Source organism: Dromiciops gliroides, chromosome 2 (genome assembly GCF_019393635.1).
Source record: "Dromiciops gliroides isolate mDroGli1 chromosome 2, mDroGli1.pri, whole genome shotgun sequence".
Taxonomy (NCBI): domain Eukaryota; kingdom Metazoa; phylum Chordata; class Mammalia; order Microbiotheria; family Microbiotheriidae; genus Dromiciops; species Dromiciops gliroides.
This window is the reverse complement of record NC_057862.1, coordinates 473,500,362-473,525,455: the sequence shown is the minus strand read 5'-3', so window position 1 is coordinate 473,525,455 and position 25,094 is coordinate 473,500,362. Positions and strand designations below refer to the sequence as shown.

The following is a 25,094-nucleotide window of genomic DNA, read 5'->3' as shown; positions in this document are numbered from 1 at the left end:
CCACTGCACCACCTAGCAGCTCCAATGTGTCCTTTTTGATGTTTCTTCCACTATCTCTGGTCTACCTTCCCAATCTAACATTGCTAATTCAAGGCAGCTGAAAACTTACCTCTTCCTGGAAGCCTTCCTTACATAATGCCTTCCCACCCTATTCTGCTCACTTAAGTAGTCACCCAACATTTACTGAGCAAAGAAGTTTAAAACAGACTCTCTATCCTCAAAAAGCTCAAGCACTACCTGACTTTACAATGGCATTTCCTGATTATCTTACCCAGATCAACTAGATGCATCAAAGGCCAACAGATACCAACATAGCCACCTCCCATTGCCCCTAGGAAATAGTATCATAACTCCATTCCATCATTTTACAGGTAAGGAAGTGGAGGCCCAAAGAACTGAACTAATTTTCCCTAAGTTACATGGGAAGTAAATGCAGCCCCAAGATTCAAACTCAGGTCTTTGATTCCAAATATAGTGCACTTTCAACTATATAAGATATTGGTAGCTACCTCCCTGTAGCTTACAGGATGCCTTCAGTAAAGGTGGGAATGTATTAGCAGCTCATAATTCTTTTCGTCTTTCCCCTCCAGCATTTCCACCATCAGTAACCACCTCACTTTAGGGAATCCTTTTACTTCAGGAAAAATGGCTGAGAACCCCTTTTAGGGAAAAAGAACTCTCTTCTCTCCCTAAAAATGTGCTATAAAACAGTCTGAGAATCACTTGTTTCTCTCTAGGTCCAAAACAAAAAAAGAAAAAATAAGAAACAGTCATTATGACCACAGTCTGCTACAAGATAATTTAGAGATCGTGAAATTATATTGGAATATTTATATGTTGTATATAGAGAATATTAGACTCTAACCTAGTTTTTAGAGTAGTGTAACCTTTTCACCAATGTTTTAGTAGGAATAGCACTGAGATGTGTAGCAGTTTAGAAACCTATGTTCTAATCCTGCATTTTCAGCTAACTAGTGGTAAAACTTTGACTATATCACTTTATTTAAGTAAACTATATGTTCCTTTTCAGCTTGCAACTGCTTTGGTTCCACCAGAAACAAGTCCACTTATAAACTATCATTCCTATATAATTAATTACTTTCAGAAGTTTGTTTTTATTGCAAAGACACAGGTCTAGGTATTAAGAGGCCTTAGCCCTGGTACTACTGCTTCTTCCCTGACATTGGGCAAGTCACAGTCTTGTGCATTAGTTTCCCTATTTATAAATGCTGGAAATACAGAATGATGAGATTTTAGGCATGGAAGGATCCTTGGAAATTATACAGTTCAACCCTCTCAATTTTACCTATAAAGAAACTAAGTCTTAAAAAAATTAAATGACTTGTTCAAGGTTACATATCAAGTAAATAGTGACCTGAGTTTGAACTCAGGTTGTCTGACTCCAAGTCCAGTGCCTTTACTTAGTTATCCTTTCTTCACTGGACACAGGTTTGAGTCAGTCTCCCTATGGCTATAGCATCAGTTCTCAAAATATGGTCTGCAGACCGCTGAGATCTATTCAGGGGATATACAAAGTCAAAGATATTTTCATAATAATATGACTTTTTCATTTCTAGTACAGCAAGTATCAATAGATACGTTGGAGTCAAAGGACCTAGGTTTGAATCATTTGAAAGCTGCTATTTACCAGTTGTTGTTTTTTTCTTTTGGTGAGGCAATTGGGGTTAAGTGACTTGCCCAGGGTCACACAGCTAGTAAGTGTGTAAAGTGTCTGAGGCCGGATTTGAACTCAAGTCCTCCTGAATCCAGGGCCAGTGCTCTATCCACTGCGTCACCTAGCTGCCCCTATTTTCCAGCTTTAAGAGCTTGAATAGTCACTCTCCCCCTTTAGGCCTCACCTGACCTTTACCAAAAAGCTGAAAAATTCCTGATCTCAAAAACACATAAGATGGATCTCTATAGAGTCCCTTCCAGTTCTAAATCTTTAGGTGGTATTGTTTGAGAACTGTTCTGTTAATTTGTAAACAGTGCCATCTGCTGTTCAATAGCTTCAATTGCTATACTGCACATTACTTCAAATTAAAATTTTGCCAGATTGCTTTTAAATCCAACAGAACTGTTCATATTAATCTTGAAATCAATGCTGTTATACTAAAACAAATAATTTATATTAGCCATCTAATGCAATTCAATAAGCATTTAGACAAATGAAATGCTCCTTTATCTTCAAGCTTATATCCTACCGGGGAAAACAAGTAAATATTCGTTAATAACAAAGTCATTTTTTTTGTGTGTGTGAGGGAGGAGGGAGAGAAGCACACAAACTGAAGAGATTAGAAAGGTATCATGGAATAGGTGTCACTTTAATTGAGCCTTTAAGGCACCCAGGAATTCCAAAAAGAAGAGGTAAATAGAAAAAGCATTCAAAATATATAGAAAATGGGGCAGCTAGGTGGTGCAGTGGATAAAGCACCGGCCCTGGATTCAGGAGGACCTGAGTTCAAATCCAACCTCAAACACTTGACATGTACTAGCTGTGTGACCCTGGGTAAGTCACTTAACCCCAACTGCCTTACCCCCCCCCCCCAAAAGCAAAATATATAGAAAACAATCCACAAAAAAGCATGTAGGTGAGAGTTGGAATGTCTTATGCATGAAATAGGTCAGTGGTCATGTGAGTGGAAAAAAAACAAACAGAACAGATGTAGTAGAGGTAGAATAGATAAGATTCAAGCAACTAATCAAATCAAATCAAATTAGTGAGAGAGAATGAATAATGAATAATGAAGGTTGCAATTTTTGTAACTAGAAGGTTAGTGGTTCCCTTGACAAAAACATTTAAGTTAGAATGAGATTTGGACTTCTGTAGGAAGATAATAGTTTGATGAATTCTGTTTTGGACCTGTTGGTCAGGCGGATCTTTTCCTTTTCCATAGCTGCCACTTTAAGATAAAAAATGGTATGAAGGGGATTCTTCCATACCTACCTACATGAAATTGAGTGTTTTGTCCATAAAAACAGTGCTGTAATCAGGGCTACTCAGGAATGCCTTTGGTGTTTGTATAGAATCATCTTTTCTCTAGTATACCATACGGCATGCAGCAACTTTATTACATACAGAAAGCTATACTTGAGTTGAAAAATAAGACTTTCAAAAGAACCCATTTTAAAAATTACCACTGGAACTCTTTTTACCTGAATATCTTAAAAAATATTAAAACATAGAGTTGAATATACAAGTTGACTTAATTTAAATACCACAGTGCTTGCTACCATTACAATTGTTATGATTTTTAATAATTAATACTATTTATTTACAATAGAACAAGATATAAGATGTATATTCAATCAACATCTTATATTCCTTAAAACAGAGTTGGTGAGTATGCCAGAAAGTGGATCCCAGATCTAGATTTTAATGTTCTCGCCCCAAGAAATTCACACAAACTGCAATTATGAAGCAGTAAAAGCACATATCTGATTAATGACCACACTGGTCTTAATTAAAATGCTGAGGATGTAGTCAGATACCAATGTTAAATATCACTTGCTATTCATTCCATGCTTATAAAATTTACCTTATCTGCAATTTTACAGCAGCAATCCATCCATAAGAAATCTTGAATTAAGTCATCATCTGCAACAATAGATTGCTATTACTTTTCTTTGTAAAATAGGCTCTTCTCTATATAATGAGTTATAAATATCTGTCATGAACCTAAATAAGAATGGCCAAAACAAAGATATCCTAAGTATAGTTCTCAGGGACCACTATATCTCTATCTACCACAAGAATTACCTAAAAAGCTGTTGCTTTCAGTAGTAATCTTGAACCTCTGATTTGCTTGTCTATGTAAGATGAGATTGGTAGGGGAAGAGATGACTGTAAATTACTACACTATTGGAGCCAATAAGATTAAGCAATTTACTCTGGGCAACTCTAGATTTTCCTTCTTTTTTAAAAGTCATGTAAGTCAACTTATCTATGTTTGTGTTCGACATATTGCAGTTTGCTTATTTTGGCCACTAAGACACTGCATCACTTGTTTGTCAGATATATGAACAAGCATGTTGTTTCATAAAAGAAACAGGAGAGTAGAGTTGAAAACAAGCTAGCAGAAAGCTTGGTATGAGACCCAACTAAGCCAGATCATTCTAAGCATTTAAAGATGAAACAAGAAGACCAAACATACGTGAAATGGAACAATCCTGCCAGTGTGCTGGTGTGATACATTCTCATCATCAATGATAGTAGAACTACTATAATTGGACTTATCACTTCACTACCTGATTGGTTATTTGAAGAAATTGTGGCACTTAAGAAGGAAGATAGTAGCTCTACCTGATCAAATATACACACCACTCTGTGCTAAAGATGACAATTTCAAAGGCAGAGATCATTTTCTCAGATCTCAAAAAATCCAAACTATAAAATAAACAAAAAGGCCAAACATGTGCATTAGTTTCCCTATTTATAAATGCTGGAAATAAAGAATGATGAGATTTTTTTAGTTACTCAAATATATTAAAAAATCCCCAAATAACGAAAAAGACCAAGGATGGCATTATAACAACAGATAGGTGACTGAGAAGATAGCAGCAAATACTAACCCACATGCCTACTTTCTCATTTCTATAGTTCTTACAATTTTCTACAGTAGCCTACAACTTCAAAATTAGAGTTGACTAAAAGGTACAAAAAACATGATTCTACTGCTTTTTTATTTTAAAAAGTATTTGAGTAATTAAAGCACAGCCATGAGGGTTCCTCTTCAAATATCTTCCATATATATGTCATGAGATATTACTTTGTTTAAGGAATCCTGAGGATTAATATTAGGCCTGGTACAAAATAGGGGCATATATGCTCACTGAAGTTATTCACCAATGTTACTGAGGATATTTTGTGAAGAGTCCCAATAGAAGAGGGAAGCTAGCTAGATGGTAAGGATTACCAGATAGATTGTGCTTAATGCGCTGAATCCAGAAACACTAGGTCCTCACCAATGACATCCATGGTCTAAAGAGATTGGATTAGTAACCCATGAAGGAAAAATCAGGTGGATGATGAATATATATAGACCAGATCATAACACTGAATTAGCTATGAAGCCCATTGCATAGGTAGTGCAGATGGTCAATGAGCTGGACCCAGATCTGAATAGATGATATTTACTTTGCACCAGTGAAAGAATACTCACGTCAGTGATCAACTAGATTATTTTGTCTTGAAAGTTAAATATCATAACTTTTAAAATTCAGTTTTGCACCTTATATTATTAATATAGTCATATAAATGTAAAATTTTCACGATAGTCTTCTTTTGAGAAAACTTTAATCTATTTTTGCCTTATCAGTTTCTTTTCTATTTCTTAAATGACCCCAAAGGATATAGGAGTCTTCTATCCTTCCTTACAAAGATCAGGTATGAATTCTAGAAGAGACACAAACCAGTAACTTTTCCCAGGCTGCTTTTACTCATCACCTAAAAAAAGCTTACCAGTAGTGAGATAAGAATCATAGGCTTCTAGAGCATCAATCAGATGTTAAAACATTGATAGTCCTTATTGTCTTCTCTCCTTCCCAGTTTTCTCCCCCAAATTCTCCATAACTTTTCTAAGGTTCCTCTTCTGAAAAGTTCAAATTCTTCTCTCTAGTTCTCTTCCTCTTACACATGCCATAGTGCTTCTTTAAAACAAGGCATCTTGTTCTCAGGACTTTTGCCCTTCTGCTATCACTAGAATCTTTTCGATTTCCTCGATGTCCCAGATATCTTCTAGGACACCCTAGCCTTTATTCTAGTTCATATTGTTGCCATAACCATCCTAAGTCAATATCAAGTACCACACATTTTTTGGTGGATCAAAGAAGGATCTTAATCTCTGGTACTTTGTGAAATTTATCAGCATAACAGAAAGATCCTATGCTCTAGGCAAAAGATTATATCGATCTCACTGAGTAAGGATATTATTTTATAAGGGTGATCAATTTTTGGATTTTACTCCAGAGACTGAAATAATGCTATTAATCCATCCCACTCACTTCTTACTTTAAAACTTCATAAGGGATAAAATTAAACCAAAACTGTAAACATATTTCCAGAGTTGGTGTGAGTCACTTTGATATGCTGTTAGTGATTCATGTAAGAAAATCTAGGTAGTGTAGAAAAAACTTTACAGATCTATTGAAGGTGAGAAATCTAGTATAGGAAGTAGAAGTAGACTCTGATTACAAAGGAAAATGAATAATAGATGTTTATATAACTAATTGTTGCACTCATATAACTATTAAAATACTTTAACCTACCAAATAATTTAAAGAAAGCAGTCATTTCTTGACGCTGTATAACTAGACATGGTCCTTTGGAACGTTTAGACTTGTTACTATTATGTGCATTTTTTTCAGATGTTTGCCAACTATCTTTAAAAATAGGACGCTTAAGATTAATGGCTTTTTTTGGCTGATGAGATCTACTTGATCCTGATTTTACATGAACAGTGACTGTTGGCGGTGTCTCACAACAGATCTGATTGTGTCTCATTCTGGTTATTGAAAAGATTCCTATAAATATAAAACAGAAAATATTTATTATCTTGAATTTCATTTCCACACAAAATAGCTACCATTGTCAGTACTGTATTAGAAGACAATAAAAACCACACATCTTTGTATTAGCAAACACCATGGTAAATTAAAAAAAATTCACTTGATTTAATATTCCAAAAAGCATTTACTTTTTAATGAAAAATTCAGATCATCTTTAACAAGCATGAACTTTAGCAATGAAATGAACTTTGAGTGACTGATCACATAAAAATAAATCTTTAATTTTTTGAAGTTACTGTAAATGGACAAATGATTAAGCTATGAAAGCAGAAAAATCACAAAGAATGAGCATACATGAAAGTCTACTGCAACTTAACATTTGATGACATGCATACTCAGTGTTTTACTACATGATAACCAGGAACAAATAGTTAGCAATTTACATAAAAGTCTATAATTAGTATAATTAGTATTTTTTATATAGTTAGTCCAAGCATTCTTGAAGTAATCAGGGAAAAAGTGCTAGATCAGAAGTAAACAGCTCTGACTTTTGCAAATATATAAAGCTCTGAATAAATCACATACATTTTCTATGAGTAATGCCTACAATTTCATTTGTCTCATATATATTGATTTAATATTTCACTGAAATTATCCAGGAGCTATATTACTTACAGGATTAACAACTCTATGACATTTGGCCTCCTCTAAATTCACTCAAATTTGTGAATTTGTGCCTACCCTGAGACAGTTTAAATTTGAAAATTCAGGTGCATAATATCCAAGGCCAAATAACTGTGGCTTAGTGGTGCACAAACAGGGAAGTATTTGTCTTAAGCACTGGAAGATGGGTAGGGTAAAAAGATCCTACTCCCAAACAAAACTATTGGAGTGGATGTCCAAAGGCCTTCTCCAAAGACAACTTATGAAGTTTCCCACAGTTCAATACCTTTGAGACATTTCAGCCCTAGTCTAAACTCACCTTTGCTAGCAGCCAGCTACCTTGAAGTATGTGACCCCTGGGCACTGCCCTCTACTGGAAGCAAAAGGTACAACAGTGAGTGAAATTCCAGTCACACAAAATAAAAGGAGGTGGGGCCTACCTAGTGGTCCTCAGCTCCAAGCTCTTCTCAAGGGAGAGCCAGGAGCTTGTACACAACAACCTTTGCAATGGAGCATTGAAGAACACTCCACCACAACATACCTACATACTTCCTCTCACACCTCCCACCTCTAGGCACTCACCACACACCCACATACTTTTCCTCTCGCCTCCCCCCTAGATGTACACTCATCACCTCCACATACTTTTTCTCTCCCCTCCCCCTAGATGCACACTCATTACACACCCACATACTTTTTCCTCTCCCCTCCTCCTCGATGCACTCACCACGCCCCCACACTTTTCTTCACACCTCCCTCCTCAATGCACACTCTTTACACACTCACATATTTTTCCTCTCCCCTGGATGCACTCATCACCCCCACATACTTCTCTCCTCTCCCCTTGATGCACACTCATCGCCTCCACATACTTTTCCTCTCCCCTCCCCCTCAATGCACACTCACCACCCCCACATACTTCTCCTCTCCCCTCCCCCCTCAATGCCCACTCATCACCCTCACAAACTTTTCCTCTCCCCTCCCCCTCGATGCATACTCACCATACCCCCACATACTTTTCTTCACACCTCCCCCCTCGATGCACACTCATTACACCCGTATACGTTCCCTCACCCGCTCCCCACCTTCAAAGGACTGCTTCGGACACTCTAGACAAGGCCTGACCTGACAGCCCAGCCACCACGCTTAAGCTCAATACAACCCGCCCCCTCCCCCCCCAATACTCTCGGGACAAGAAAGGGCGACTGACAAGGCCGCCCCGGTCCGGGGAATTGTCCAGGAAAAGCCCCGCGGGAAGGCGCTCTCGGTGGACATCCTTCGTCTCTTTCCGGAGCCTCGGAGCAGAGGTGATCTCCTGAGACAACCTAAGCCAGAGATGGGGGAGGTACCTGAGAGTGGCAGAATGCCTGGGCTCTAGGTCAGTGGAACAAAAGGCGAGCAGGGGCACGTCCCGTGGCCTCCGGCCTCAGAGAAAGCCGAGAGCAGTTACTTCACTCGACGGCAAACAGCTGCACACCACGGGACCCTCCGAACCTCCCGCCAACCCGGAGAGCGCGCGCGAGGGAGCGCGAGGGAGCGCGAGCTCGGGCTCAGGGCAGCCAATCAGAGGGCGCGGAGGAGTCCTGGGCGGGGCGCCACGGGATGCGCCCCCCTCGCTGCGTCACGCGCCCATTCAACTCGCGCCGGGCCGGCCGCCGCTGACATCCAGTGAACTCCGGGAGCGCCGCAAAGATTAGGTATGGTGAGAAGTGCCCAGGCAATGACTGCTGCCCCTCATTATGGGCTTGTCCATTGGGCCAGCCTCTTCATCCGTGCTGGGCCCCTTCCACGGGTACCGGTGGCACTGGCCTAGCACAGCCCGGGGGAGGCAGAGGAAGCTTTTGTTGTGTCCCGTAGTGCATGGCTTGTAATAAGCTCTTTTTAGTGAATAAACGAAGACACGAAGGAATGAAAAAGCGGTGCACTTGCATGTCATTCAAATGCTCATTACCAAACTAATGACCAAATATTAACTTTTCCTTTAAGTGGACCTTTTTGTTAGGGGGGGGGAGGTACCCCAGAACCTTAGAAGGCATAGCTGTTAGTTATTTCTTTCCAGAAAAATTGTTTCTTTACATTCAACTCGAGGGCAGAGAAATGTAGTGGCAAGAGCACCAGCCTGAAAATCAAAAGGCCCGAGATTCAATGGCTGGCTGGACTAGGTACTTTTACAGTTCTTTGAGGGGGAAAAAAAGAGGGAAGTTGGACCTTATTATAGTTGGACTAGATCATGAGATTAGATTTAGAGCTGGAACAGATTTGTGAGCGATGTGTAGTCCAACCTCCTCCTTTTACAGACAAACAAACTGAGGTCCCTAGAGTGCACCACAGCCTCACTCCTCTTTTATGGGCCTCTAAAAGTCAGGGCAGGGGCTATTTAATGGCACCAAAAGGAATGGTCATAGCTAGTGAATGCTTTTGGTCATTTTGACCAACATTTTCCTTAATACCCAAGGTAAAGACAGAAAAGAAATGGACCCTAAACTTTGCTCTGAAGGAACTAATGTGCTATTAAAGTTAAGTGAGGAAGGAGAGGATAGCCTGCATGAACACAGAAAGCTAGGATTTAAGAAATGAAAGGGAGTTTAGATGCTCTTTAATCCAACTTTGTACTGAACTCATCTCCAATGAGCACAGATTTCAATGAAGGGAAACCTCACATAGAGGTCTCCCAGCATACAAGACTAAGGAACAGAAGTCATATTTGCCAGGAATGTTGAACACCTAAGGTGAATCTGAAATAAAGCTCAAAAGATAAGTTTGAATCAGATTGTGGATAGCCTGGAAAGTCAGACAAGGGAGTTAGTTTGTGTGTTATCCTATAGGCAATAGGGAGGCCACTGAAGGTGCTCAGAAGAGATCAACAGACCTCACCCCTCTCATTTTGTGAAGCTTTTTGATTCTCTGTAGCACAGGCCTTGATCCTGATTATATGTTCTTAGGCAATGTTCATAGACAACTCCTTTGGGAGTATTAGTGGATGCAAGATTATGCATACCCAGTAAGGATGGAAACTACAATAAACTATGAGTTTATTGGTAAAGAAAACTCCTGCATCACGCAGCTCCCCTTTAGCAATGCAGGTTAGCACCTTCTCTGTGTCTCATAACCTTAGAGTTGCTTTGAGTATTGAGAAGTGAAATGATTTGCCAAGGGACACATATAGGCAGTATGTATCAAAAGTTGGATTTGAGGTCAGGTCTTCCTGGCTTAGAGGTCAGCTCCCTTTGCTACACTCAATAGTCAGTAAGTCAACAATGTGATTTAGAAGTTAAAAAAAAAAAAGGCAACACCAAAACTGTTAACCTGAATTAACTAACAAGTATAGCAGCCACAACAAGAGACTCCGCCCCCTTTTAAAAATACTGTGTCCTGGTCAAACCACAGCTCAAATTGTATGTTAAGTTATGAGGGCAACATTTTTTAGAATATAAAGAAGCTACTTACTGAAAAGTACTACTCCTACGATTTCATTGTGGCATAGAGGTGATGCTAACTTCTCAAAGATTATTCCATAAGAATACAAACTAACAGGATAAGGACCAAAAGGATCTGGATGTGATCCTGATGGCATACTATGTCAACTGTTCAAAGAACAATCTAAATATGGAGCTCACCAAGAGCAGGTTGGCCAATAATAGCTAAATCCTTTGGTTACAGTGATACACGAAACATAAAAAAAATACAAAATGGTCGATTGCTTTAAGAACACCTTCTGCAGTGATGATTTGGTATGGCAATAAAGAGAGTAGGGGTGCTAAGAATCACCCAGATTTTAAACCATCTATAAAAACTAGATTTCTTGAGCAACCAAAGAAATTATATAATACTGAAGGAACTGAACGATAGCCATTGGGGCAGCTAGATGTCTCACAGAGAGGCCTACGGTTAAAGATGTAAATTTGAAAGTTGTTCATACAGGGGAGATTTGCTATTTCTTGAAGCTGCCAGTTGACCCAAGCAAGCAAGCAAACGTTTACCAAGAGTGGATGAAGGAGGGTAGTTAGGTGGCACAATGGATAAAGCATAGGCCCTAGATTCAGGAGGACCTGAATTCAAATGCTCAGACACTTGAGACTCACTAGCTGTGTGACCCTGGGCAAGTCACTTAACTCTCAATGCTCCGCAAAAACCCCCAACAAAACAAAACAAAAAATTGCATAGTGATATACTAGAGACCAAAGCAGTATTAAACTGGGCAAAGATTTCATGGAGGAGGTGAGACTTCAGCTAGGTCTGGAAAAATTTGGGAGGGATTAGAAAATCAAAGAGGAACCAAAATATTCCAGGAAGGAAAATTAGCATAAACGGAAAGGTTAAATTAGGTATCTTCAATGTTTTATCCTCCATCTTTTACTCACCCTTTCTCAAAAAAATATATTTTTTGAGACTGGGTCTCACCTAGGTTGGAAGTGCATGCAGTAATGACTCGCAGCTTGACCTAAGATGACTGACACAACAGCTTTGAAGATGGCCCCTCACCATATTGGTCCTGGATGTCGGGTATACACTTAATCAATATGCCTTACTCCTACTGCTGATCAGAACACCCACACTTATGTGACCCACCAACCTCAGTCTCCCCAGAAGCAGGGACTATATTCCACTATACCACCAGGCCTGGCTTAATCCACTTAAAAAAATACTGATATCTGTCTATCCATCCAATTTGCTGATCTGCTTCATCCACTCTTGTTTTTTGGTTTTGTTTTTTTTTTTGGTGGGGCAATGAGGGTTAAGTGACTTGCCCAGGGTCATACAGCTAGTGTCAAGTGTCTGAGGCTGGACTTGAACTCAGGTCCTCCTGAATCGGGGGCCTGTGCTTTATCCATTGCAACACCTAACTGCCTCCCTTCATCCACTCTTGACAAACGTTTGCTTGTTTGAGTCAACTGGCAGCTTCAGGAAATAGCAAATAATCTACCCTGTATGAACAACTTTCAAATTTACATCTTTAACCCTGACCTCTCTGTGAGACATCTCAATATTCCTAAATTGAGGACCCCCTTTGAGGGTCCATTAGCAGTGAAGTGAAAACTGTGGACACCTTCAAAGAATATTTTCAAATGAATAAAATACATAGGACTTTATTTAGCATTTATATTCAGCTTTGTACAGAAATTTAATATATATAGAAAAAACGTGTTTTCCCCCAAACACTTTCTTTGTGCCACCTTCTATAGAAGCCAAAAAGATAAGCCGTATTTGTTGTCTCTGTCAAGGTGGCCAGTTGAGGTTCTCATTAGTTTACACATGGATTTTATAATAACCTACTTTCTGGGTTCCTAGACATGTCTTTCTCCTAATACAGGCTGCATACAACTGCTATATTCATACCTTTATTCTGTCTAAACATCTACAGTTGTTCTTTCTTTGCGCATCCAGTGTAACCCAAACTCCAGTCCTACATTACACTTTCAAGTTTCAATTTCTTGGCAAACTTCTATTACATTCCAGCCAGGCCACTCTCGACTTTATAGCTAACCATGCCATTTCAATTTTTCAATTTTCCTTAAGTGGTTCATGTTATCATCAAATCTAGCCCATCCTACCTTCTCCACAAGGCTTTTTCCTTAATATGTTCTCTCCTTTCAGAATCTCCATAGCATTTGCCTATACTATACATTTTAAATAATTTTAGTACTAAGTGCCACATTAGGACCATAGTGATCATATAACCTATCGCTTTTCTATTATACATGAGTTAACTGAGGTCCACCAAGGTTAAATAACTTGCTTAAGAGGTCATAGAGTTAACTAGGGACAGGGCTAGGCCTTAAGCCTGAGTTCTCTGACTCCAAATTCAGTGCAATCCCCGATACATTAAATTGTACCTCTTGGCAAAATGAATTTCAGATGACTTTGCATGCAAGGATGAGTTGAATTGATCCTACAGACAACAGGAAGCAACTAAGTTTTTCAACAAAAAGTCAAAATCTGGTTACCATGTATACGATACATATACCCCTAAAAGTTATTTGAGAAACTTATGAGGTAGGTATGGGGAATATTTGACAAATAGCTATAATGTCCTACTGAAATACTCTCAAAAGTAGTAGAGCAAGTGAAAAAATGCTACCAAATAAGAGTTTTATGAAAAATTAATCCTTTTCATTTCTTAAGTGTGTATGGCGTATTAAACTCAAGATTTTCATTTCATATTGAATAGGATGTAGGGTAAGTTTACTGAAAGCCAAGAATACAGGAACTGGAAAGTTTGGGAATCCCTTGGATTAGAAAGGATTGATTCGGGGAACCAACTGAAGAAGCTACTGCATTAATTCAATCATGAGGTTATGAGGGTTTAGACTAAAGTGGTGGTAACAAGAAGATGGACAGTGGTGGTACTTGGAAGAAAACTGACTGGATTTGGTGATATAGATTTGAAGGAAGAATTTTGAATGATACAATGATTTTATGACCCAACTTCCACCTCTATAAAATGAAGGATGGGGCAGCTAGGTGGTGCAGTGGATAGAGCACTGGCCCTGGAGTCAGGAGTACCTGAGTTCAAATCTGGCCTCAGACACTTAACACTTACTAGCTGTGTGACCCAGGGCAAGTCACTTAACCCCAATTGCCTCACTTAAAAAAACCCAAACAAAAATAAAATGAAGGCAGTTGGGGGTGGGGGTACATTAGATAATATGTAAAGTCCTTTCAACCTTAAATCCTATGATCCCATGAATCAATGTTAGAACTGAAACCGGATTCTAACAAAAGAAGGCAAGGATATTATTTAGTGCTAAATATGTCCCATGAACTTAAGTCAAGTGCCTTGTTACCTATAGCAGCATTGGTTTGGACATGGTCAACATGTAGAAAAACATAATGGAAGATAAAGGAGCAAAGTCACAATTCTCTTTTAACAAAAAAAAAAATTTTTGTATAAAAAAAGACCAATGACATATTCCTAAAAATGTCATTGCTGTCTCTTGGTAATATTATTTAGACTACTTATGTAAACTCCTGGTTTTGAAGATTATTATTATTATTATTGTTGTGAAGCCTTATATTTTAAATTATAATGCCTGGGGTGGGGGAGCAGTCTGAATTAGTGACACCAGAATTATAGGACTTTTGTTAAAAAAAGAAATTAAGTTTTATTATTTTCAAGTACACAGCAATATGTAACAGTGTAGCCAAGTAAACATTTGTAATGAATACATTGTTTGTATGCAAATGATGTTACTAAAGTGGTTAAGAGGAGTTAAAAAGTTTCTTAAGCAGGCTAACACACTCCCCAAATAATTTAGTTTATTCTCCTCTTAGTTTAGTTTATACCCTCTTTTAATTTAGTTTATACTATAAAAATGTACATAATCAGCATTATATTTCATAGATTATATAAAGGTAAACTCAAGTCCTATCTGAATTATTATAATTCCCAATTAAATGAATTTTTAATTAATGAGATTTGAATGTTATGTACAATTAACAGAAGATACAAGTTATTCCATCTTCCATGCCATCTAAAACACATTTTCCAAGCCCTCCTTATATATACCCACACCAAAAAATACTGAATCTAAAATCCTTGAAAAAATCTATTCAATTTCAGCTCTGATTACTATCTGAATTAACTGACACTTAAAATCAAGTTAGACAAAAGTGCTGCTATTAAATTTAACCCAGTATACCAAGCATGAAGCAATGATAGTAGCATTTACGTATTTTATGTATGTTTATATGTATCTGTATAGACAGCTACATATCTATCTATATCTATAGGTATATAGATATAGATAGTCCACGGACATTTTTCTAAAGAGGCACTGAGCCAATATGCATCAAGTCTATGACAAGTTCTTTGGAGGAATGTGTGTTGTGGTTGTTATTGTTGTTGTTTTAAAGTTTCATTGGAAAGAAAAAAGACAAATAACCAGTCAGGCTTCAAATCAATTAGACAACTTTTACTAAATGGAAAAAAAAAACTACATTTGAAATATGCTTTTAAAACAAAATGGAATTAGAAAAGAGACATCTATTTAAAGAACTTTTTCACTGTGTCAAAAATCAAATATCTCTTGCATTATATAACGTGCCAATTCAAATGTAAGTTACTAGAATCCTCAATTTAACATTTTCAAAGACGATATTAAAGAGTTTTACATCTATTGTAGCACATTCAGAATGGCATTATAAATCTGATATCTTTCTCCAAGCTTACAAATTTGACAACGTTCAATAAAAAGCCTTATAATTACATTCAGTAAAGAACCACAAATCTGTGTCTTGCAATTTTCACCTAAGAACTTTAAGTGACTTTTTTACACCTTGCCATTTTGCTAATGTTAACCCTTAAAAAGGGGAGGGGGGAAAAGAACAGTAAAAAGAAATACAGCAATAAACTCTTGATCATGTACAGAAATTATTGCTACTATAGTACACTACAAAGCATAAGTCTATACAGTAATATTGTATGAACTTTGATCATGAAAATCCAGGAGGATAAAATCTTTAGTGATATAAGCCTTACAATCGCATACAACAATCCACATGGCAATACTAGACAGTTAAGCACCCAATATCCATATAGTTGAACAGTATCCCACCAATCAGCATCCATGTAAATATATCCCTTCTTTAGGAAAAATTTAAAAAGAAAGTATCAGCTTTCTGAGGCTTATCAAAAAAGGATCCTCACATTCTGGGGAATCTACAAAAAAATGCTCTGATGCAGGTGAGGGTGTTACCTGAAAGCTAAGCATGCCAAAAGGTGTTTCGTGCTAATTAAATCTAAAGCCAAGGTACCACATAATCACATTACTAACTAATTGGGTAATACTATTTGAGCCTTATCTTAAAGTTAAATGAAATGCTACTGCACAATATAGCATTAATAAGTTAAAATATTATAGTGCGCAAGTCCAAATCAGTGGCAATTTAAGTAAAAAGCAAAATGTTTACTGTCAGCTGGTCAGATTGCTCAGTCAAGTTGCTTAAGTTACTAGATCGGACTTAGTTTGCATGTTTTTAATTCACTATCACTGTATATTATCCTTTTAAAAAAGTATAACGGGCTGCATATTTACTAAGTTAAACAGGTAAACAGCTCAATAAGCAAGGGAAAAATAAGTCAGTGGCTGTTTTTAAAAGCCCCTCCCCACATTTCACTTCCAAAAAATATAGGGAAAATGAAAACCATTTGCCATTATTCTAGCTTAAAAAAAAAAAAAAAAAACCTCCCCCCCTCCCCCCCCAAACAAACCCAAAGTAATTAAACAATCAAGCAACACTAAAAACCACATTACACAAGTGGATCATCATGCTTTCATCTGGTTTAACTATCACATCTAGTTTTAACTGGGATGCTTTTCAACTTTAAAAACCATGATAAGTGCATATGGAACCTTAATGGGTATTTTTGAATCTGGATTGAACTTTGTTGGATATTAGAACAGAGTATACTTATTACAATACAGTGTTGCACATCTTTCTACTAGAAAAAAAATGAAGATCCTTTACCCGTCTCTTTAAGTTAAATGTGTGTGACATCATAAAGAGTGTCAAATGGCTGGATGGTTTTACAGTGCACACTTATATATTATGGAGTTTTGTCCTTTACAGATCTAATGGGTTCTTTACACAGATCCTTTCTTCACCTTTTCTTCGGGGGATTAGCTGTTCGAGGTGGAGTGACAGGACGTCCAGAATTCAGTCCACCATACTGGTACTTGGCTTTCTTTTCAGATGGTTTTAGTATCTGTAGTAAAGAATTTATCAAGAAAGTGTCATATTTTTAGACTTAAATAAGACAGATAACTGGCTTTCATAATATAAGAATTAGGAAAGTAATATTTTTGAACCCTATCTAAAGAAAAGAGGAAATCAGAAAGGCTCCTTAAAATGAAACTTTTTTTTGGAGGGGCAACAGGGGTTAAGTGACTTGCCCAGAGTCACACAGCTAGTAAGTGTCAAGTGTCTGAGGCCAGATTTGAACTCAGGTCCTCCTGAATCCAGGGCTGGTGCTTTATCCACTGCACCACCTAGCTGCCCCCAAAATGAAACTTTTAAAAATATTTGTTTTCATGTGACTGAGCATACCTTCCTAATCAAAATCACACCTATAGTTTGCATGTTTTTATTCAGTATCACTACATATTAATATGACTAGTAAAAAAATTATGTCAAATACTTAATTCCAGGCCTACCTACCTGTTTAAGTTGTTCCAATAAATCAAGAGATAATACTAGGTAAGTTATCAGAATCTCCCCAGAACCACATTTCTTCAACTACAAAATTAAAGGATTAGACTAAGGCTATGATCCTAATCTTAAAACCTAGATGGATTAGATTCTATGATTCTATGTGGGGAAAAAACAGTAAAACTCTAAAAGGGTTTAAAGTTATGATTATCTTCATTTTCCCTAGTGGAGAAGTTAAATTCCTAATAATAATTTAGAGAGGAGCACTAACTCTTTCAAGTTACTACAGCACTATCATATGGGGTCTAGATATAAGGTAGTCTTCCCCTACCCCCAATCCCAAGGAGGACAATAAAAATAATGAAAATATAGCTAATAAGAAAATGATAAAACTTTTTACATAAAATATTTTATTTGGTATTTTGTGTAACGGTCTTCCAGCATATACCTACATTGCTTTAGGTACACATTCTATATTTGAATCAAAAATCACAAGAAATAAACGTGTGTACCTATTTATAGTAGGGAGATTTAAATACATATATAATTGTTGAACTAAAATTGACAGAAGACCAACACTATTTAGACTGCATAATTGATAATTAGATTGCAGTTGTAATTTGTACAATGAAACCTCATTATTAAATTGGACCACTGAAGGAGGGAAGGAAGCAGTCTAAATTAGTGAAATTTATATAATTTTTTAAAAAGTCTTTTATTACTTTCACATATATAATTTCTATTTTAAGTATTAAATACAGTAAGTTCTACTTTAAATTCTGAGCAAAGAGAACTCTTGTTCCCTAAATTTTCTTGGAGGATTTTTTTGGTTTGAATTTTTAAATTTCCTCCCATCACATTCTATAGTGAAATCATAATGACTTTTATAAATGCTGAATCCCTTCCTCCCTCATGCATAACATTAGAGGTTCTTTATGGGCAGGAATAGCAGTAGCTTCTTTCATCCTCAGTGTGCCTTGCAGACAGCAGTCATTCAACAATTTTTATTTAATTAACAAGAATTATTTCAAAAGCATTCGCTATATTCATTAACCATACATATATAGCAACTATAAGCCAGGCAGCAGCTTACTAACTATAAGCAGTTACTGGTGGCTCAGAAGTTAATTTGAGTCATCACAGCATCTAGAATATTTTACCACACTTCTAACAGGGAATAAAAAAGCCAAAAGACCACCAACAAAGGGTATTAATATTAATGTCATACCTGAAATGAACACATCAAAGTTTCATCCACACTCATCATTCCACCAGCATTATCAAATTCGCCACAGTAATTAGGGGCTGAAAATAAGGTTACCAGCTGTCGTTTGGCAAAAAATTCATATCCATCTTCAACCACCTAATCAAAATAAAATATTGTTAATTTATAACTAATTCCTGATTTTCAATATTAAAATAGTGGAGCAATAACATAATCCAAAAATAGTGGGCAATGAAAAAAAAACTTTTTTATTCAGAAGACATCATGTAATTTTGGGGGGTAAAGGGAAAATATATTAACAGATCATACCACTTTCTATATTCATTTTTTGATACCTCAGTGTTAATCTCATTGTCATATACATATAGGAGTAGCTTTTTCTAGTACACATTCCCTAAAATCTATCCTTCCTACTTTCCCTGTTTCTTCTGAGGATATAATCCTTCCAGGGACTCAGATTTTGAACCTCAACGGGGTCTTTAGTGATCGACTCAATCGTACTCTCTATATATCCAATCAATTGTTAAGTCATCTGTTCTCCCTCTAGCACATTTTGGAATCCCTACTCAGCTCAACTGCCACCCTTAACGCAAGGCTTTTTCTATTCTTTTCATTAGTTACTGCCCTCCCCTGGATCCAAAGTTACTTCTTATATATTTAATATATAAATGTTGTTTTCTTCAGTATAATGTAAGATCCTTAAGGGCAGGAGATATTTCATATTTGTCCTTATATCCCCTGTACCCAGCACAATGTCTTGCACATAAAAGTGCTTAACATAATACTGTTGAGCGAAGTCTGTGGATAGCAAGAATAGGAGATAATGAAGAAATTAAAGGTAACATTTCTGAAGAATTTTTAAAATTTCCAATTCTATGTTTGAATTGCACAAATATGTACTGAGTTTGAATTGATAAGTTACTTTGAAAAGGTATTGGAAAACTGATTTGCTCTAACTAATGATTTTCCCCAATGACTTATACATTATAATTTCTAGAATTCCTTTATTTTCATGTGATTTATCCTAAATAAAGGATGTGATTCAAAACACAAAGGGCTTTAAATTCTTAGAACCAAAATCTGTTAATTTAATGATACAGACATAAACACTTTGCATTAGGAAAGGTCACTTTAAAGTACTAAATCCTTTTCTGAAAGTAAAACATCCTTTTATAATGCAAATAATTAACAAGGTACTTTGTAAGTTTCTGACCAGGGAAGCATGGTCAGCTTGTAGAGTGCATGAAAGGGAGTATGTCTAAGAAGATGTGACAACACATGAAGAAGCCAGATTATTAAGATCTTTAAAAGTCACATAAAGCAGCTCGTATCTGATCCTGGAGATAATAGGGAGCCACCAGAGCTAACTGGTAAGGAATAAGATGGTCACATGATCAGACCCAGACTTTAGAAAAATCACCTTGGCACAGACATGGGGCAGGGAAACCAGTTAAAAGGCTAAACAAGGGGGCAGCTAGGTGGCCCAGTGGATAAAGCACCAGCCCTGGATTCAGGAGGACCTGAGTTCAAATCCGACTCAGACACTTGACACTTACTAGCTGTGTGGACCTGGGCAAGTCACTTAACCCTCGTGCTCCCCCCCCCCAAAGGCTAAACAAGAGAAGATGAGGGCCTGAACTATGGGGTTGCTGTGTTACTATACAGAAAAAGTATGTAGAGACAGTTGTAATAAGTATACTGTTCCACAGAACACCCCTTCCCCTTGAGGAGCTTGGTGAGATGCTGCCCCCTCCACAGTTCTAAGCCCCCAGAAGCCCAAGCACCTACAGTATCTAGGGTCCCATATAGTGCTTGGGCCACCCCATCAGCTGGAGAAACTTCAGTGCCTGGAGCAGGGGATCCCTGGCTCAAGACTGCACTAATGCGACTATTATGCTGCTGGCAAAGGAGTGAAGGGTTGGGTGTACCTGCTTCCTGCCCCTAGGAGAATGAAATTTGCATAATGTGAAACTTAGCAAAAGTGAGAACTGTCTATATAGGAGAGATATCACAAATGTAAAAATACTTATAAATTGTATGGGATAGGTGGACTTGAGCCAGTTTAGATTGAAGATGGGGTCTGGAAGGTACCCAACCCCATCATTTTGTTCATGTATTATCCCATAGACTACAATAGAAATCATGTATTTTGCCTTACTGAACCTGATGTACCCTAGTACTCCTTTCCCCCCTCCTTGCCTATATTCCAAACCCCCAGGCCTTGTTATGCTGTTGCTACAACACACCAGGCAGGAGAAGATGTCTCTTGCTAGCTCGAACCCCACCCAGATACTACCTCCCCTTTTACATTTCTAAGTCCTAACTCCCCCTGGTACCAGCTCCTGGTACCATCACTCCCTCAAAATCTCTATAAAAAAACTAACTTATGAGCCCATTACTGCATGCTCCTCAGCCCTTGCAATGGGGTCATGAGGTCGCCTGTTCTCATGAGAATGTAATAAATCTGCCTCTGCTTGATCTGGTGGTCTTGAGTTATTTGGGTAAACTGAGGCAATTTTGTCCCAAACAGCAATGAACTAAATTTGTGGGATGAGTGAGAATATAGAGTCATGGATAACACTGTGGTTGTCAGCCTGGGTAACTATGAAAAACTGTGTCCTCCAATGTAACAGAGGAGGTCAGGAGAAGAGAAAAAAAATAAATGTTTAAAACACAGATAGTGATGTCAGACTAGAGCTCAGGAGAGACTTGAGCTTGAGATACTGGGAATCATTTTGCATAGATATGATCATTGAGCTTGATTAGAGCTAATGAGATCACTGAGGATAGTATAATAAGAGATGAGAATAGGGTCTAAGACAGTTGGAGGACCCCACCCTCCACCACCAATTCAGTAGGCAAGGAAAGGCAAGAAGATATATAGCAAATGAAATGAGGAAGTCAACAGAGAGGAGAAAAAGACAAAGTGTATGGGAGAAAATAATCTTCTAATTTTCTTGTAATATCTCTCTTTATAGCTATGTCATGTATCCATTTTGACTTTATCTTGATAAAAGGTATGAGATACTACTAGTCCATACCCAATTTCTGCCATACTGCTTTCCAATTTTCCCAACAATTTTAATAAATAATGAATTTTGGGGCAGCTAGGTGGCGCAGTAGATAGAGCACCGGCCTTGGATTCAGGAGTACCTGACTTCAAATCCAGCCTCAGACACTTAACACTTACTAGCTGTGTGACCCTGGGCAAGTCACTTAAACCCAAATGCCTCACTAAAAAAAAAATTTTAAAAATTAATAAATAATGAATTTTTATCTCAAAATCTTAAGTTTTTACACTTGTCAAATACAAGGTTATGTATATTTGCTGCTGTAAATTGTATGTCTACTCTATTCCTTCGATCTACCTTTCTATTTCTTAGCCAGTAGCAGATAGTTTTGATAATTACTGCCTTATAATACAATTTTAAGATCTGGTACTGCTAATCCTCCCACTTTTTTTGACTTTTTGTTTTTCAAAATCAATTTTGTTATTTTTTCTAATTCAGTAAAATAAAATTTTCGGTAATTTAATCAGGATGGGATTGAATATATAGTTTGGGTAAATTGTCATTTTATTGGCCCTCCCTATCTGTGACCAAATAATATCTTTCCAATTATTTACTTAGACTAATGGATAGGGTGAACAATTTATGAATAAACAAGAAATAGAGAAATATTAGATGTAAAATAGATCATTTTGATTACATTGAATTAAAAGGGTTTTGTACAAATAAAATGAAAGCAGAAAATTGGGAGAAAATTTTACAGTTTATCAGATAAAGGTCTCATATCTAAAATATATAAAGAACTTTAATGAGTCATTCCCCATTTATCAATGGTCAATGGGTATGAACAGGCAGTTTTCTAAATGAAGACTTCAAAATAATTTATAGTCATATTTTTTAAATGCCCCAAATCATTATTGATTAAAGAAATGCAAATTAAAACAACCTTGAGTTATTTTACACTTACTAGACTGGCTAAAATGATGGAAAAAAAAAGTGACAAATTTTGGAGAAAACACAGAAAAATTGGGACACAAATTCATTGTTGGTGGAACTATAAAATGATCTAACCATTTTGGAGAATATTCTATAATCTGGAGTTATGCCCCAAAAGTTATTCAACTACTACCCTTTTTTTTTTTTAATTTTTTTTTTTTTGCAGGGCAATGGGGGTTAAGTGACTTGCCCAGGGTCACACAGCTAGTAAGTGTCAAGTGTCTGAGGCCGGATTTGAACCCGGGTACTCCTGAATCCAAGGCCGGTGCTTTATCCACTACGCCACCTAGCTGCCAACTACTACCCTTTGAACCAGCAATACCACTACTTGATCTATTTCCAAAGACGATTAGGGAAAAAGGAAAAGAATCTATGTTTTAAAATGTTTATAACAACTCTCTTTATGTTGCAAAGAATTAGAAATTGCAGGGATGCCCATCAATAGGGTAATGGCTGAACAAATTGTGGATGTGATTGTGATGGAATACTACTGTGCATAAAAAATGATAAGCTCAAAGATTTTAGAAAAATATGGAAAGACTTGTACAAAATAATGAGCAACATAAGAAGAATCAAGAACATTATATACAGTAATAGCAATATTATTTTAAGAACGACTTTAAGCAAATAAGTTATTTTGTCTATTATAAACACCCAAATTAACTATAAAGGATATATGCTCTAGGTGCTATCTGCATCCAGAGAAAGAATTGATAAGAATAAATTTGCGCGCGCGCGTGTGTGTGTGTGTGTGTGTGTGTGTGTGTGTGTGTGTGTGTGTGTGTGTGTATGTATTCCTATTTGTGTCTAATGGTAGCTATCTCTACAGCAGGGTGGGGAGAGGGAAGAAAAAAGGGAAAAGAGAAGTTTACACAATTTTGTTGTATATTTGAAAGGAATAATAATTGTGCATAGTAGATTTGGAGTTTCATGTACGATCATTTTTTTTTACTGTACTATGTTATGGAAATCCTTGTTTTATTCCATAAATTAAAATTTTAAAAAAAATTTCAAGTGTCAAATGCCACAAAAGAAGTCAAGAAGAATCAGAACTAAGAAAAGTTCATTTGATTTGATAATTAAAATACCACTTGTATCTTTGGAAGGTTTCATGTAAATGATGCAGTTAGATGGCAGACTGCAGAGAATTTAAAGGAAGAGAGAATAAGCATAATAGGCATAGCAAACAAATGTAGATGGCTTGCTCAAGGTGATGAGCCAAGACATGCAGAAGGTGGAATCAAAACTGATCAGTCAAGAATCCTATTACAGGAGATAGAAGACAACTGCTGTGTGACAGGAATAATTCAACACACGCAGCTAGTGACTGGTATAATATGAATAGATCAACATGCAGAACATTGATTGATATGCCTGTATTATCAAGTTGTTAATCATTCTTGGCAATGATAGTAATTATATACGAAATACATTCATAGTCTAGAAGTCAACACTTAAAGAAACTTCTGAAAAAAATAAGACACCATTATACTTTAAATGCTCAGTCCAGATACATTAGTTACTACAAGTATCTAAAACCTAGGTCAGAAAAAACTATTCAGAATATTTCTAATTTCATAATTTGACCCCAGGTAGCTAAAGTTTGGAGCTAAAACCTGGTTCCTGATATTCTAATACTTGTAAAAGATCACTTCTGGGGCAGCTAGGTGGCGCAGTGGATAAAGCACTGGCCCTGGATTCAGGAGTACCTGAGTTCGAATCCGGCCTCAGACACTTAACACTTCCTAGCTGTGTGACCCTGGGCAAGTCACTTAACCCCAATGCCTCACAAAAAAATTTTTTTAAAAAAAATCACTTCTTAAAAATTGAAAGCAAATTGGTAAAAATTACATTAAAAAGCTAATGTTGTGACACAGGACAAATACCATTCTATAATGATCAACAAGCATTATTAAGCACCTACTATGTACCAGACATGGTACTAGATATTGGGGATACAAATTCAAAAGCAAAATTAGTCCCAACCATAAAAAAAGCTTATATCAGGGTAGACAACATGTACACATCTAATATGTAAAAAATGAACAGGAAATCATGGGAGAGAAGGAATAGGAGGGTATTAGCAAATACGGATTTTAGTAAAGACTTTGTACAAAAAGTATTGTTTGAGCCAACTTTTGAAAGTAACAAGGGATTCTAAAAAGTAAAGGCAAGAAGGGAGTGCATTTCTGGCATAAGAGACAGCCATGCAAAGGTTTTTGCTCTAAAAATAACTTTTCAAAAACATGTGTAATAAGCCAAGTCAGTTGAGGCTTTACGGTATTCACATTTACTTACTTTCTTGAATTAAAAGCAAATTGAAGTTAGATTTTTTGTTTGTTTGTTTGCTTTTTGGTGAGGCAATTGGGGTTAAGTGACTTGCCCAGGGTCACACAGCCAGTAAGTATCAAGTGTTTGAGGTCAAATTTGAACTCAGGTCCTCCTGAATCCTAGGCTGGTGCTCTATCCACTGCGCCACCTAGCTGTCCCTTGAAGTTAGATTTTTAAAAGAAAATAGATAACCAAGATAAACATGGCTAATTATT

General features: G+C 37.0%; 2 protein-coding genes across 3 annotated transcripts in view; both read right to left on the bottom strand.

Moving 5' to 3' along the window:
* SPDYA (speedy/RINGO cell cycle regulator family member A) overlaps nucleotides 1–6,502 on the bottom strand; it is a 30,814-nt gene extending 24,312 nt beyond the window's left edge. For both annotated transcript variants that reach the window (XM_043980219.1, XM_043980220.1), the window contains exons 1-2: nucleotides 6,268–6,502; nucleotides 3,540–3,598 (exon numbers count right to left, since the gene is read on the bottom strand). In XM_043980219.1, the coding sequence (XP_043836154.1) occupies nucleotides 3,540–3,598; nucleotides 6,268–6,502 (294 nt within the window). The remainder of the gene's footprint in view (nucleotides 1–3,539; nucleotides 3,599–6,267) is intronic.
* Nucleotides 6,503–15,062: 8,560 nt separating this feature from the next.
* The window catches only part of PPP1CB (protein phosphatase 1 catalytic subunit beta), a 78,222-nt gene continuing 68,190 nt past the window's right edge, over nucleotides 15,063–25,094 (bottom strand). The window contains exons 7-8 of the mRNA XM_043982418.1: nucleotides 18,548–18,682; nucleotides 15,063–16,876 (exon numbers count right to left, since the gene is read on the bottom strand). Coding sequence (XP_043838353.1) covers nucleotides 16,772–16,876; nucleotides 18,548–18,682 — 240 coding nt within the window. The 3' untranslated portion in view covers nucleotides 15,063–16,771. The remainder of the gene's footprint in view (nucleotides 16,877–18,547; nucleotides 18,683–25,094) is intronic.